This window comes from Amborella trichopoda, chromosome 11, assembly GCF_054954075.1.
Source record: "Amborella trichopoda isolate Santa Cruz 75 chromosome 11, AtrichopodaSantaCruz75HAP2 v2.0, whole genome shotgun sequence".
In the NCBI taxonomy this organism is placed as follows: Eukaryota; Viridiplantae; Streptophyta; class Magnoliopsida; order Amborellales; family Amborellaceae; genus Amborella; species Amborella trichopoda.
In genome coordinates, this window is record NC_142346.1 from 2,019,814 (window position 1) to 2,035,770 (window position 15,957).

At 35.4% G+C, this 15,957-nt stretch overlaps 1 protein-coding gene across 1 annotated transcript; it reads right to left on the bottom strand.

Annotated features, from left to right (window-relative positions):
* Window positions 1-10,210: 10,210 nt before the first annotated feature.
* On the bottom strand, window positions 10,211-14,778 carry LOC18441378 (pectinesterase/pectinesterase inhibitor). Its single transcript, XM_020671615.2, has 3 exons — window positions 14,420-14,778; window positions 13,359-14,175; window positions 10,211-11,081 (listed from the first exon to the last, which is right to left on the bottom strand). Exons 1-3 carry the CDS (start codon window positions 14,672-14,674, stop codon window positions 10,393-10,395), a joined length of 1,761 nt encoding a protein of 586 aa, XP_020527274.1. The 5' UTR covers window positions 14,675-14,778; the 3' UTR covers window positions 10,211-10,392.
* Window positions 14,779-15,957: the final 1,179 nt, after the last annotated feature.

The window sequence follows — 15,957 nt, forward strand, 5'->3', positions numbered from 1 at the left end:
AAACAAGGGGTACCTTTATTTGGTATAAAATATTTTCACATGAAAGAATTCATTTGTGTAGTTAAGTGTGAGAATATTTTCATGACAATTGGTCTCAGTATATCTTTTTACATTAATTAGCAGTTAATTATATATTCTCAAAACTAAATGCACCAAGTGTATTTTTTATAAAATTTCCATCCAGTATTTCGTATTTTCGAAGTAAAGCTCACCCTAAAAACTAGTTTTGAGGATTAAATCTCTCCATTTCATCGATTTGATTTTGGAATGCATGTCTATGAACCAAAAAAAAAAAAATTCAAGTATAAAAAAAAATGTATCTTGTAAGGCATTATATCAACCAACCATATTCCTATTTTGGGTTTTTAGAGATATAACAGAGTGAGTGGGGACAGTTTGCTCCCGCGAGAGCATAAACGTTTTGATTGTTTGATTTTTTAGTGCAGTGTTGTGTGCTACGTGTCAGTTGCTTAATTGCATGGAGATGCGCTTCCTCTCTGTGGGTCCCACGCAGAAAAACTATCTCATCCCGAGATACACGTCTCACCTTCCGAGGTCCAATAACAAATGGACACGTGGTAGAAATGGTTAGAAGTGGCGGGTAATTATAATTTCTTGACTATTTTGCCCTTGGCAGCATTTCAGATTTTTATTTTGAGATTTGTTTTATTTTGTTTAGAGAAAATGACGGGAACGGACACCTGGGCAGGGCGATGTTGACGAGAATAGCCTTGAACTATTTAGAAATGGCACGAGTGATTTTTCTTGGTAATTTTAGATAGGAAAATTGTTTCCCGTAGGCTGGACCACATTGCTACAATACACGGTGCAAAGGTATAAAGCGATGGATGTAAATAGTTGGTCCATCTAAAAACAAGTGTAACAGTCCAAATATTTTTTTAATATAATTATTATTCTTAGTTTTCATTTTTAAATTTTTTTTTTCATATTCGTGATCTTCATGATAAGGATTATATATCCTCTAAAAATTAGTATCAAATTATATTTTAAAAATATATTATTTTCCAAGCCTGTATTTCTACAATATGTGAGCTGGACATATAAAAACCATGTCCTTTTAAATATCTTGGATTTATAGTGGTTTTAATAGTTTAACTCTGCCATGGTTGGTCTCAAGCCAATTATACTAGTCCCAAGACGGGATAAAGGATGAGGGTTGTGTTAAGTTAGCAACTAATATGAAATTTTATTACATCTTCACATGAATCCTTAATATATATTCTATGTTCATGCGGGGGCATTGATAGAGCAAACAACAAAAAACATGATTCATGTAGTCCAATCCCAAATAGTTGGGATAGGCGCAGATGATGATGATTCTTGTTTTAATAGACATTAAATATGATGCTAAAAATTTTTCTTTTTTTATTTTTAGGAATGACAGAGAGATGGCAATGTGTTATCTTGGATTTTCTACTAGGTTGCAACCTTATAGTATTGAAGTAAGGTGCACCTCAAAAATCTTATAGAAGAGAGTGCTTAGACATTGGAGACCCTTCCAATCCATCACCTCAGATATGCAAATATGAACCAAAAAAATGGATTTCAAGTCTTAAAAATATACATATTGTAACAAGTTATCTATGTTCAATATTTTCAAGTGTCTCTAGATCTAATTGATCATAGTATTTTAAAAAAAATATAAATGGAAAATTATCAAAATACCCATTTGAAAATAACCATTTAATATTGTATTCAAATCATTTGATTTATTTCTAAAATACCCATAAACTATACATTATGATGAGTTGGAATAGTCCCAAAAATGTAAAATGCTAAATAGTACATCTCTCATGGGTATCTTCATAAATTTCCCATTTTAAATTTCATAACTAGTATTACAAATTGATTTTTGAGCTATTATAAGATTTCTAACAGCGGAACTACATCTCCAAGCAAAATTTAGAGGTGAATCTCACTTTTATAGTATAAGGAAGGCTTGTACAAATCTCATAATTAAGATGTTTACTTTAGAGTAGGTGCTAAATAAATTGTTATAGGGCAATCAAGTGTTGGAAGAATACAAGTATTCTTTCAGCATCTAAAAAATAAAAATAAAAAAATTGAATTTTGGGAGAGACTTAGCAGTCAAGTGAAAAAAAAAATACAGCATTGAAAAGTCTCATAATGATTTGCATATCTATTTCTGACCATGACTATAGAATTTGAGGCTTTAAAACTGGTTAAAATCTATAGACGCTTGAAATACATGGCTTAAAAAGTATAATTGTAAAGCCAAAAATGAGACTTCTTTTTAGATAGTTAATTTGTACATTTTCACACGAGATCTACATGCGATTCATATTCCCCCTTGCTTAATACTTTCCTAAATATGGTATCTTGTTTAATCTATAATTCTAGATTTTCAAATAGGAATATTCAAGGATATAAGGGCTATTCCCTAATAAAATTCATTTTTCGATCAATGAAATACTAAAATAATGTTCGTAAAGAGAAATAACTGTCCATGGGCCAATATGATTAAGTTCTTTTTGTTTCAAGCTTTTGCCCTTCTATCATTTAAGTCCTTTATGGTCCAAGCTTTTGGGTCAGGTCATGAAAAGCTTGTGTCCTTCTTTTGTAATTGTACCGAACCATGGCCCCACAAGTGGGACCCATACCTAGTGCATTCCATGTCGCCAATTCCTTTACGATAATAGCAACAAGGCCAAAAGGAAATTACTTGAAGGGAGTGGACTGAGGGTAGCAATGGGAAAAAATGATAAAATAATAATAATAATAATAATAATAAATGGAAAAAATAAAAGAAAAAAGAGCAAAAAGAGCCGAAACGGGCCATCAGTGATCCTAACCTGGCTCTTGGGCCACAATTTGTGTCCCGTACCCTAATTTTTTTAGGGCCAAGCCGACCTGATTGGGTCATGTTGCCCGCCTTAAAGTGGAGGAGATTACCTATACCTTTTTGGGCTCCACCAAGATATCTTTTTATAGTGGGACCACATAAAAATGGTTTGATAAACTGCACGTCTTTTTAAAGAAGTAAAGAATCACTTCATAACTCATCAAAAATTTCAATTCAAGCAATGAAAAACATTTACGTCGATTATCTCAACAGGATCATTTTGGCTGCGAAAAAAATATAAGATTTCAAACTCTAAAAATAGTATATATTTTAACAAATTGTCTAGACCGCCCTAAAAATAGGTTGTCAAAGATCCGTAAGATCTATAAGATTTTTTGAGTTTCAAATTTTATTATCGGAATTGAAAATTGATTTTAAAGTGCTATGGTGTAGATTTCCATTGCCATTAGTGTTTTTCATTTGAGGATTTGAAGTCGGGCTTTCAAGAACCCTAGGCCTCGTGGACACCCTCTCTGAGTTGTCCCAAAAAGGGGTAATGTCGTCTTTCTTCATTTTTTGCCCCATAAGATTCGAACCCTTTTGCATGCATTAGGTTTGGAATGATACGGTAATTGCGTTTACCTTAGAGAAAGGAATACAACTTTCAAAGCATAAAGTTTCTTTTTAATACAACTTTGCGGTTTGTTTTGCCTGCCCCGTTACTTCTCATAAGATCAATCCATATTTTTATTTAGGATGAAGATTCAATGAGCCAACTCGCTATAGGCTGCATGGCTCAGATTAAAAGAAATGTGTAACACATTTTATCCTGCACTTTTTTGTGTGTATTCAATTTTTTATTTAAGAAATTTATTAAAATACCTACAAGAGATTAAGAATGTAATGTTTTACCCTTATTTTTTATTTAATTTTAAATATAGACTTACCAAATATATATGTAAACTAGTAGAAAAAAAACCCTTGTCTCTAATAAAAATTAAACTCAAGACATCATGTTGTAGCGCTTCTTTGCTTGCTTAACGGAACCACCAATTATTCACCCTTTAGGTCACTTCTATGATATTTGTTGAGCATTGGCATGAGTTTATTCCACTGCTCAGGTGTGGCTTTGTCTCTTACCCATAAAAAGCAAGTGTGTTCCCCATATTTTCAAGAGAAACTTTACGAATTGAAGTTTATTATGTGGATTAGCGTTACTCATGTCTTTTCCCATACGAATAAACCAAGGAATATCCTCTTCTTATTTCAAAGTTAAGATGGGTGGGGAGAGCTATTTAATCCAATAGAATATTGAGTGATTTACTTATGCACCTTAAATTTTTTCTAAAATATAAAATACTCTATTTATAGGTGAAAATTACAAAGAAGGTCGGTCAACCCATATTTTTTTATTTTTTCCAAATTGCCCTTCGATACGAGGACATCCTCATACCGAATTTTAAGTATTATTATTTTTTAGTTTTTCCTTTAATATGGCACTACCCTAAAGCTTGGGGCATTGTCCTACTAACGAAAAGATTAAAAAAAAATTATAATTTGGACCAAGGATTCCATCCTAGAACATAAGCGCAATTTTGAAAAAAACCAATAAAAGGCAGGTTGATCGACTTGCTTTACAATTTCTGCCTGTAAACGGAGTATTTCGTCTTTTAGAAAAAAAATTTAAGATCTATATGTAAATCACTAGAATATTCTTTCATATATAAGTACAACGATTAATAAGGAATCGGGCTTGAGTGAAGTTGGTGGTAGCTAGATTTTCACATCACTACGTCTCAGATATGAGGATTAATCTTGTCAAAAAAAAAAAAAACAAATATGAGGATTAATATAGTTATACATTACCATAGTGGTCTTGTTCCACTTTGCTCATACGCGACAAGAAAGGAGAGAGAAACCGTGAAATAAGAAATGGGTGCGGTTTGTATAGAGCCAAGGCTCTAAACAATCAAAATAGAGTGCACTTTCAAAAAATGGTTTCAATATTGGAAATATCTGTGATATACTTGAAATATATTTTCATCTTTAATGATAAATTTAAAGCTTCAAAAAAAGTGTAGATCGATCTAATCTATGAAAACTTGAAAATCTTGAAAATTGATGGTCAAAAAATGTGTTACAAGATGCACTGTTTCCAAAACTTGAAATCTATTTTTTTCTCATATCTATGCATCTTGATGTTGAGATGATCAATTTGAGGATATTTGGGCATCAAAACAACATCTTCTAATGGAAATTTTGATGTGGGCTCTAACTTAATTGTTAAGAGCTTCAACTCTATATAAACTTTTTCCGTAAGAAATAGCTGAACATATCTATAAAATTTTCATATTGGTTCTTGAAACATGACACTTTATTTTTGAAATATAAGCATCCACTATAGTGTTGGGTGAATGTGGCCATTAAAGGCATTTTGAGTGTTTGTAAAATGAAATGATATAGTGGAACATAAACTCAATGAGAGTATGGTCCCTCGTGAACCATACTAAGCAAATGATGTTTACTGATACCGGTCTGAGCTTGACAAGTTAGGCTAGTCGGTTGGAAAAAACTTATGCTACCTGGGCATAGAAAACTTTCCAATAAGAGTTCTAATAGGTTATCCCTTGATGAAGTTGGAGTATGCCTGGATGAGTGAGCTGAGGGACTGTGTAATCCTTGTGTGTGATGGTGGCCTTCAAAGACGGAGGCCAAAGCCTCATCCGTGAGCCATCACATGGCATACAAACCACCTTTTAGGATAAAGCTTACACATGTGCGAGATATATCCCTATGCATCATAGGAGTTGTGGTTGCTTCATGTCTAGGTGACCTTGGTACGTCTGTAGGAGAGAACTTGAAATCCACAAACTGGGATTATGACATCTTGGCTCATTAGCCAAACTTTGGTGACCCACTAATGAGCCCCTACATGGATTGTGTATCATGGGAAACACTGGGTCTGTTTGATAAAGTAAGTGTGGACCGTAGTCTATAATTGAAGATGGAGTGCCCATCATTTATTTATTTAATTCCTAGACTATATAGATCCATTTTCCATCTAATGAATTTACTTATGCTTGCTTTAATGATATATGATTTCTAGAATTATTATTTGAATTTTTTCATATCTCTGGATCTTTTATTTATCAAATTTGGCTTTATAATAACAGATATATTGATTTTAGATTGATTTAAATATTCAAATTTGATTTTATAGATTTCTAAAAATCATATAATTAAGTTTAATAATTTTAATATTACATGGGAGGCCCAATATGTTAATGGGCCCACCATTGCATGTGGGTAGGGCCCATGAAGTACCACCTAAGGTGGCACACCTCACCCTAATGAAACTTTCATTGTGTTAGTTCAAGCTTTGGCTTAAAGAGAAAGCTTTGAAGTGTTTTGAAAAGATTTTGCCGGAAGCCTTCTAAGGATTTTTGGAAAGCATGAGAATGCTTGTACATAATTTTGGTAAGCACTATATTATGAATAGAATTATTTTATTTAATTTCTATTGATGGGAAAATTGTTTAAGAATGGGGGATAAAAGGTCTAGCACCTCCCATCTATGAAATGAAGGGCTCAAATCTCTCACAGTACAAGTCACATAATATCAATGGTTCATATTCAATCTCACAAGAAGATGCAAGTCAAGAAAAACCTAAGAAACCCTAATCTTGTTCAATCACTATAAAAGAGGGATTGATCTCTACCAAAATCTTTACACCGTATATCTTATACCTAATTCTCGTCTCTCTTTCATATCCCACAAAGATGGCATGGCCCACTTAGAATATATCTCTCTCTTAAGAAAGTTTCTCTCTTCAAATATCTCTTTCTTAAAAAAGTTTCTCTCTCTCTCTCTCAAGAGACCCAAAAGGGCACACCCTACTCTCTCATCTTTGATATGTCTCTCAAGGTGGTTCTTTCAACTCTCTCATGATCTCTTATCTATCATTGTAGTTTTAGATTATAGGGTTGTGGTACAAAATAGAAGTATTTCTATCAAACTAGGTTGCTAAGGGCATTCACCTAAGAGTTTGAGACTTGTGATAAAAGAGTTTATAATTCCATTATATGGCTTGGCCTAAACTTGATTTTCCTGTTGAGATTGAAGGTTGATCCCACGCCATCGGATGGTGATGACTTGATGTGGGGTGTAATAAGCTCGGTTGTAGTAATCTCCGACATTCTCTTTTTGTTTATTACCATATTTAATTATATTGTCTTCATATTCTCAAGCATAAGAATTGTGGATAATTTTTTTGTTTAAAGAAAATTGGTTTTATGACATCAAGGTTTTAAAAATATTAGATTTATTAGTTTTATTTTATTTGAAGCAAGAGTTATTGTAATAAAACTACTTATAAGTGATCTTTGTTAAAAGAAAAAAAAAAAGGTGAAAAAAAATAAAATAAAAAAAATATATCCTCCTACAAGATCGCATTAGTCTTTCTTTTATATAGGAGTATCGATGCGCTAGAACCTATTATCATTTTAATAGTGGCAAGTGTCGATTCCGTGTTCGAAATGTATTGACATGAGTTGAAGTATCCATGTGTTGACTAAGTGCCAGATGCAAATAACTAGGTAATACTTCTTGTCATACACAAAGGTCACGAATACTTCAACTACCATATGTAAATAAGTGTTTTTATTGGTACGATCTAAAAATGATTCAGATTTGATATGATGGTTGTAATAACATTATAATATTTGATTTATCTTTTTTTTGTTCTTTTTATAGATTGACTAGAATTCACCAAGAAAATAAAAAAGATAATTTAAAAATAAAAATAACCAATATCCCATGGATTTTGTAAAGTTACTTTGGTCATTTTTTGAATTATCTTTTTTTTAGGTGCACAAGAGTGAGGCTAACACACCCTCAAAATTTGACATCAATCTTAATTTTTTAAAAAATTATTTTTTGGATATTAATACAGAACCGTAGATGTCCGATCGGTTCTAGACGATTGGGAGCCTATGAGTGGAACTGAAAGCAATTTGCTCATAGCCATTCCTAAAGCTTTTTCTTTTAATAAAAAAAAGAAAAGAAAGAAAAAAAAAACACTTTAGATCTCCATTCCCATGTGTACGTGCCTATGTAATATGGACACATGGACACACGCATCGAAATTATTTTATGATCTTCATATCTGAAACTTTAAAAATTTAGACATTTCATGTAGATTTTCTCCCGTAAACTTCACCCCTTTTAGCCAAATAATAGATGAATATGAGTTAAAGTTTCTTACTTTCGCATCTATATCTGTTACTGAAACACACATGACCGTATTTTCATAAAGTAGGGCAATATTACATGATTTGGAGCATGGTGGAAACATGTGCATCGTGAATGGAGCGTTTGTTTGAACTTAAATTTGGAATTTTGAATCGCAAGTTCACAACATTTGGAAGCAATGTTCGAAAAATCGAACCAGCCTCAGAAACCGGCAAAGAGCTGGGTTTGAGTGACCAATAAACCGACTTGTTCAACCGGTCTAACCGGACAGATCCTGGACAATCTAAAAAGTATTTAAAAAAAATATAAAAAATATATTTAAAGCATGATTAAACAAAACACATCCAATTGAGCATATGGCATTCTAAATAGGCATCTGATGCACCTTTCAAATTGATTTATCCTGATTTACACTAGAAAAGTTCTCAACCGATGGCTAAGGTTAACAAAGTGGGTATTTCAAATGGCCAAACGTGTGGTATATTAATTGTATTTATAATCGCATTTTGCATTTTGTTGCTGATTAGTATATGGAGGTGCTTAAGGTGCTGGAAAAAAGCCATAAATCTCTCCCTGCCACGGACGAGGTTGTTTGGGACCTGGAACCTGATGGTCTATTCTCATAACCATGTAAGATGGAACATGCCACCTCTTAAAGAGATATGGAAGTGGAGAGTCCCTCACTAAGTTCAGTCTTTCATTTGGATTTTGGTGCAAGTTAAGGTCTTTACTGTCCATAATCTATGGAAAAGATTTATAATTTTGGTCAATAAATGTCTTTCTTGTAAAAATGCTAAAGTTTGTTCCTTCATTGTCAATTTGCTTATCTGCTATGGTGTTGGGCAACACAGAAAATAGGTGTATCTTTTGCTCTACCATCTTCGGTATTCTACATTGTCTCTCAAATGAAAATTCACGGTTTGCAAGGTGAAGGAATTCTATGGGATATTTTCCAAGGAGCTACTTTATGGGAGATTTGGTTAGAAAGGAATAGATGTACATTTGAGGGTGTGTCATTCGAGTTACAAGAAGCTCAAAACAAAATCTTATACTGAGTTTAGAGCTAGTTTAGTATTACAAAGGAGGGGTGGGAGTTATCCCAGCCTGATGTGGAATAAAATACAACTCATTTGGTGTCTTTTCGCTTTTTAAAGTTTAGGCCAAAATGCAAATGGACTCGATGTTTCAAGCTTAATTTTGATGGATCTTTTTGTGGCAGTCCAGGCAGGGCAGGGATTGGGTTGTATGTCGAGATAGTAATGGTATTATGTTTTGTTATGCAACCCCATGTGGTGTGGCTACAACCCATCATGCTAAAATGGCAGCGTTGCTACAAGGGATTTCGATATGGAAAGAAAATAAATTGGGAAACTCTATGGTCATAGAAGGAGATTCTCTAAATGTAATCAACTAGTGTGACAGATCTTCTAGACCACTGTATGGCCTAAGATCATTTTGGTTGTAGGTTTTGGATATCTTGAATGATTTTTCTCTCAGTTTCAATCATGTTTATAGAGAAGCGAATGCCATTGCATATGATTTGGCTAAGAAGAGAGCTTTCTTAGACTTTTTAGTAGTCTCCCACTCTTTATTTTAGCTCTTGATATAATTTTAACAAGATTATTGATTTAATAAAAATTAAAGCACTCTTGTCCCAAAAAAAAGAAAAAGAAAACAAAACACATCCAAATGAAGTTTAAAAATAGTGAAAAAAATTGATTTGAAAAAATCGATTTATGTCTAGAGTTATTTGTAAAAAATTTCAAAAAAGGGAAAAATATAAAAATAAATATACATGGTGAAAACACTTTCCAATCTTTGTCAATAACAAACATTCAAAAACACATTACAAACAAATTTCTTATTTTTAAAATTTTTTATATATATTTTTAATTTTTAAAAATACTCAGGCTAGAAGACCAAAATCGGATCGGCTAGTACCCGGTTTTGATTTCACTTGCCGATTCTTTATTGGACGGTCGGAGTTTTCAAACATTGGTTAGAAGCAATCCATTCTCTTATGAGTCATGAAGCTAGCAATTCCGAAGCTATCATTAACCCACTCAATTCCCTTTTAAATTAAATGAAATAATATGAGACTGCTATTTAAATACATATTAATACGAGAACCCAAATAGTGAAACATGCAATTCTCATTACTTCCAACGTTCGATTGAAAAAATAACGGTGATGAGAAAGAGATATGGGGCAGAGAGGGAGAGAAAGCTCCTCGACTACTAAACAATGCAGACCCTTCCTCACATTGGCTCTTCCATACACACACGCATTCGATACACCACCCTCTTGGCGTGCCCTCTCAGTGCACCAGCCCTAAGACGTACGGCACTCCGGTGGACGGAAGCCATTGTCGAGCTTGCAGGAACGGCCCGGCGGTGAACTGCAATGCGTCGCTCCTCTTGATAACCCTAGACCACTTAACCCTGCGCGCGGTTTGTGCACCAGGTCCCTTGTTACCGTACTCCGCATAGAACAATGTCTTCAAGGCAAAATCCCCCTCCCATGGCATCCATCCGTCCGGCTGGATAAGATCGCCGAGCGTCGATTCCATGACTATCGTGCGGGCGTACTCCTTCCATGGCCGGCCCAAGTAAGTCCTGAACTTGAGTCGCTCCGGGTACAAGCGCTTGTCTGGAACGATACGGCAGTTGTGTATGATGATGCCTCCGGTGGAGCGTTTGTCAAGTCTGCCGCTGGCAGTGACGATGTTCTGCTGGTTGTCCATGGGGCGGCGCACGATGATCTTGCAGTTCTGCAGGACAGCTGCAGAGTCACCGAAAATGAAGTCGATCGTGCCGGAAACAACGCAGTTTCTGTAGAGCTGACGGTGGGAGTGGGCATAAAGAGTGTCCTGATACCCATCGAAGCGGCAGTTGAAGAATGCCGCCATGTCCGACTTCACGAGGACAGCGACTGCCTGGTGCTTCTCAGGGCCGGCGGTGTTACTGAAAGCCATGGACTTGCAGAGGAAACCGTCTCCGAGGGCAGCTGAAACACAGAGAAACAAACGGTATCAGTGTCATAGCCATTTTAATGGTGGAACTCCTCTCCTCTTCACTCTCAGAATATATGCTAACCGCTGGAGTGTAGTGCATGGTGCACATGGTACAACAACCGTCCGTTTTGGTGAAAGATGGTGTAGATCAACCAAAGCTCATTGAGTAACGAGCTCCTTTGGTGTACCACATACGATACACTAGATGTTTATTTTCCCTTATTTTACTAATACTATTCTGAAAATCTAACATTACTTTGATTTTCCTATAAATATATTTAAGAAAACAAATATTTTTTGAAGTTTAATGCATCTTTTGTTTGAGTTAATGAAGAATCCAAATATTTGATAAATTTAAAATAAAAAATAAAAAATAAAAAATTGTGATTGTTTTTTAAAAAGTTAAATAGTAATTCTTGTACCAGACCTAGAAATGAATTTTTAGCATCTGTATTGTATATTCCTAAAAAGGAGAAAAAAAATCTGATGATTTGAGGAAAATCTGAGCACGATGTTGCTTCGGAAACCGGGGAAGGCCAGGTCCAAGTAATCCAAGTCCTAGCCGGTTTAAAAGTGTTTAAAAAATAAATAAAAATTTAATAAAATTTAAAAAGTATATTTAAAGCATGATTAAATAAAACACCTCCAAATGAAATTAAAAAGTAGTGACAAAAATTAGATTTTAAAAAATCTATGTGCCACGGGCTAATTTTGAAATTTAAGTTAATTACGTACGGACCTTATATAAGTAAAAAAAATACCTCATATAAGTAAAAAAAACTAAGATATGCTCCTTTTATATGGAAATATTACATCCAAGGTTAGTCAATATGATTTTTTATTTTTTTTGATGAAATTAGCCCCCGGTCCGAAGATTCTATCCTCATACCGTATTTTAACTTTTTTTTGTATTTTATCTAGTAGGGGTGGACCGAGCGTTCTCTGTTTTTTAAAAAACACAGTCCCCATCCTCAGATTGCTCCTTATTTTTGAAAAAAAAGAGCAGTCCGATGTTAAAAACCTCGAACCGAACGTTTTTTTTTTTAAAATAAAAAAGCGGTTTGAGGCTCGAATCCTCATACCGAACATTCCTTTTTGTTAGATCCGAAATTCCCATCCTCACACTGCTCTTTATTCTTAAAAAAAAAAATTGCGGTCCTTAGAATGAGAAACTCAAATCGCACCATGGACGAATCAAAGCAACGGGCATGAGCCCTAACCTTCTAAAGTAAACCTATTATACGCTCGTGAGAGAGAAACTGAGAAGCAGCGCTTCTTGGCTCACCCACCGCCTTACGCATGCCCACTTTCTCTTTAACAACTTTTAGTAGGTTTTCTTTGACTCACCAGCATGAGGGCGCAATCTAAGCCATTGTGCACCCACTATGCAGAGCCACGAAGGGTTACATAGAGAAAGAGCTGAGGCAATGGTGTTTTCAGTGCGAGGATTCTAATTATTTATTTTCGGATCATTATTTATTTTCAAAAACCAAGTAGTCCGAAGAGAGACCTTAGACCGCTATTTTTTTTTAAAAAATAATAATCGGTCTGAATATTCTAACCTCGGACTACCGCTACTAAACAAAAAAACAAAAATCACATTGACCGATCTTAGACATAATATTTGCATATAAAAGGAGCATATGATATTTTCCCTATCCATACGTAATTAACTCTTGAGTTTTTTTTTTAAAAGATGAAAAAAAGTAAAAACAAGAAAATTAAAATACAATATGAGGATGACATCTTCGAACTGAGGGGCAATTTCATCAAAAAAACAAACATCACGTTGACCGATCTTGGACATAATATTTGCATATAAAAGGAGTAAAAAAAAATTGTCTTTTCCGTGTCCATGCGTAATTAACTCTTAATTTTAAAAAAAAAAGATGAAAAAAAAGTAAAAATAAGTATTCCACACTTTCTCAATCTTTGTCAAAATGTTAAAAAAAATTAAAAAAATATTACAAACAAATCTCATATATATATATATATATATATATATATATATATATATATATATATATATATATATATATATAAATAATTAATAATTTTAGAAGATTATCCCAAACTCATGTGCATAAGATTGGAATTTTTTAGAGATTTATATCAAATTTAATAATGATACTAGACATGGTGTGGAAGGGTCACGTAAAATCCTTACTCAAATATATATATTTTAAATACCCGATCGGAACACCAAAACCGGCACAAGCGTAGAATCTACTCTCTCTCTCTCTCAAACTATGAAAGAAAAGTAGGCTTACTGAAGGTGGCTGTCTGGAAAGTGCTGGTCCCATCAACATAATTCAACCTCCCGGACACAATCGTCTTCCTTGCCCCATCACCGTACATGAACACATTGTTCGCATCTTTTGGTATCGTCACCTTCTCCTCATATATCCCTGCCTTCACATAAATAATCCACCTCCCCTGGAAATTCTCAGGGATCGCTGCAACCGCGTCTGATATCTTCTTGTATTGCCCACTTCCGTCCTTCGCCACCACCGCGTTGGGCCGGACACCGCCGCCGCCGGCAAGCAACCTGCGGTCCCCTTCGTTCAGCCACTCGGGGAACCCGGTTTCAAGAAGCCGCCTCGAGGGAATCGAAAACGGGATTTGGAAGCTCGACAGGATCTTCGAGATCTCGGTGATGATTGCAAGCGCGTTGCTGGTCATGACGGTCGCGTTGGCGAGGCCGTCTCGCATCGTAGCTTTGAGCTCAGGGTGGTCGAGGCCGTCGACGCAGGTCTCATGGTAGGTGAGGACAGCGCTGAGCCAGACTCTGAGCTGGTAGGCTCGGTCCGGGAGGCTCTTCATGTCATTGCCCGATATGTCCGAGAACGAATCCTGGAGCTCGTCGATCGCAAAGCTGAGGAGCTGCTTGCAGTCCGCGATGGCGCCCTCGAGTCTCCGGCCGTCTGTGCCGTTGGTGGCGGTGGCCTTCATGGAATCTGAGAGCTTTAGAGCGCCGGTGACCTGTTTTATGGTGGCCTTCACCGAGGCGGCAATGAGCTCTTTGGGCTCCAAGGCAGTGGCGGAGGCGTTGTTGCCAACGATTTGTGACAGCGAGTCGATGCATGCCTGCACGTAAAGTTCGAAAACCAGCGATTAGGAACAACGCCAGTTATATGCAAAGTTATATCATTTTAAACGCATCCAGCCTCCATTTACAATGTGAATTTTTCTCAGCTTTTAAATCAACATGACACATTGGGCAGTGGTTATTTATTGTTATATCATCCATTGCAACCGTTATAAAGTCCAGCATTGATGAGGTCAGCTCATGTTATAACAACCGTTATTTTCAAGGCCTTATGAACCTTGCCTGCTTATGGTCCGTAGGACCACAAATGGTGGTGATGGCCCGCATGGTGGTGGAGAGCCCGTCCCCTGAGCCCAAGCCCGAACTCGACGCGTCATAGCTCGAGCCATTGTGCGATCGCGTGACTGTCGCCAAGATACCGATGACAATGGCGGCAACCACTATAATCGACACGCCCGCCACGCACAGGTTACGCCGTTTATGGGAGCGAGGGGGAGCCCGTTGGGAGAGGTGGCCGTAGCCCTGGAAAGAAGACATGATGAGCTCGTGCTAGGCTCGATAAGTGGGCTCGGCTAGGGCTAGTGGGTCCTTTGGTTTTTCTTTATTTTGATGGAGCCGGAGCTCCCTTAATGCAAGTACCCAAGAGCAAGGGTTGGCAATGGGTCAGGGATTATAAGGAGAGAATGGGTGGTGTAGGATAGAGGAAGTGGTGTATGAAAACGGATTAAGAGGGGTGGGTGTTGGGGCTAGGTCTTCTTACCCTACTTCATTGGGATAAAGAGAGGTGGAGATGTTTTTAGAGCTTAGAGACTAACTGTTTTTTCTCTTAGTCCCTTGTTTTTCTCTTTCAAATAATAGACCTTTTCTCTTTCTCTTCTCTCTTCTTTCTACGTTTCTTTTTTTTTTTTCTCTCTCGTTTTTTACTATATCTACATACTTTCTCACTCTTCTTACAATTTTCTTTTCTATTTTTAGGTCTTACCATGAACCACGGAATTGAATTCTAGAGAGAGAGAAAGAGCTGATTTTTAGGTGGTAAAAAGGGCCTTACCATAAACCATGGAATTAAACTCTTCCAAGAGAGAGAGAGCCAAAATGATGTAACTTTTACTCACAAAGGCATCTGTGATTCAGTCACTCAAAACACATAATAAGAGAGCAGGCAAATCAAAAGATAGAGATTTTGTCCGTCACTAGAGGGAGAAAATACAAACTGAGGGGTCGTTTGGATGCATGGAAAAAGATTACATGAAAAAATCTATTTCCTTTTATATGTTTTTTTTTATATAAAAGTATTACTTATAAAATAGATTTCTGCAGATGACAAATGAATGCATAATATTTTCTTCTTTTTTTTTCTTTTTTACTTTTTTTTGTTAAATGACTTTTGTTCATCACAATAATTTTTTTGATTACTCTCTAAAAATTTTGAGATAATTTATTTCTCTAAAAAGTTTCAAGCTGTTTCTCTTTCTAAATTTGATATAGTTTCTCTCTCAAAAATTTTAAGATATTTTCTCCTTTTAAAACTTAAAATTTGATATAGTTTCTCTCTAAAAATTTCAAGTACTTTTTTTCTCTAATATTTGATATAGTTTTTCTTTAAAATTTTAATATACTTCTCTCTCTAAAACTTAAAATATAAGATAATTTCTCTCTCTAAAACTTTTGAGATCGTTTCTCTCTAAAATTTGATATAGTTTCGTTATCTTAAATTTTAAAATATTTTGTCTCTCTTAAATTTTAATATACTTTCCTCTCTACACTTTTAAATTTGAGATTCTTTCTCTCTCTAAAAATTTTCAACTACTTTATCTCTC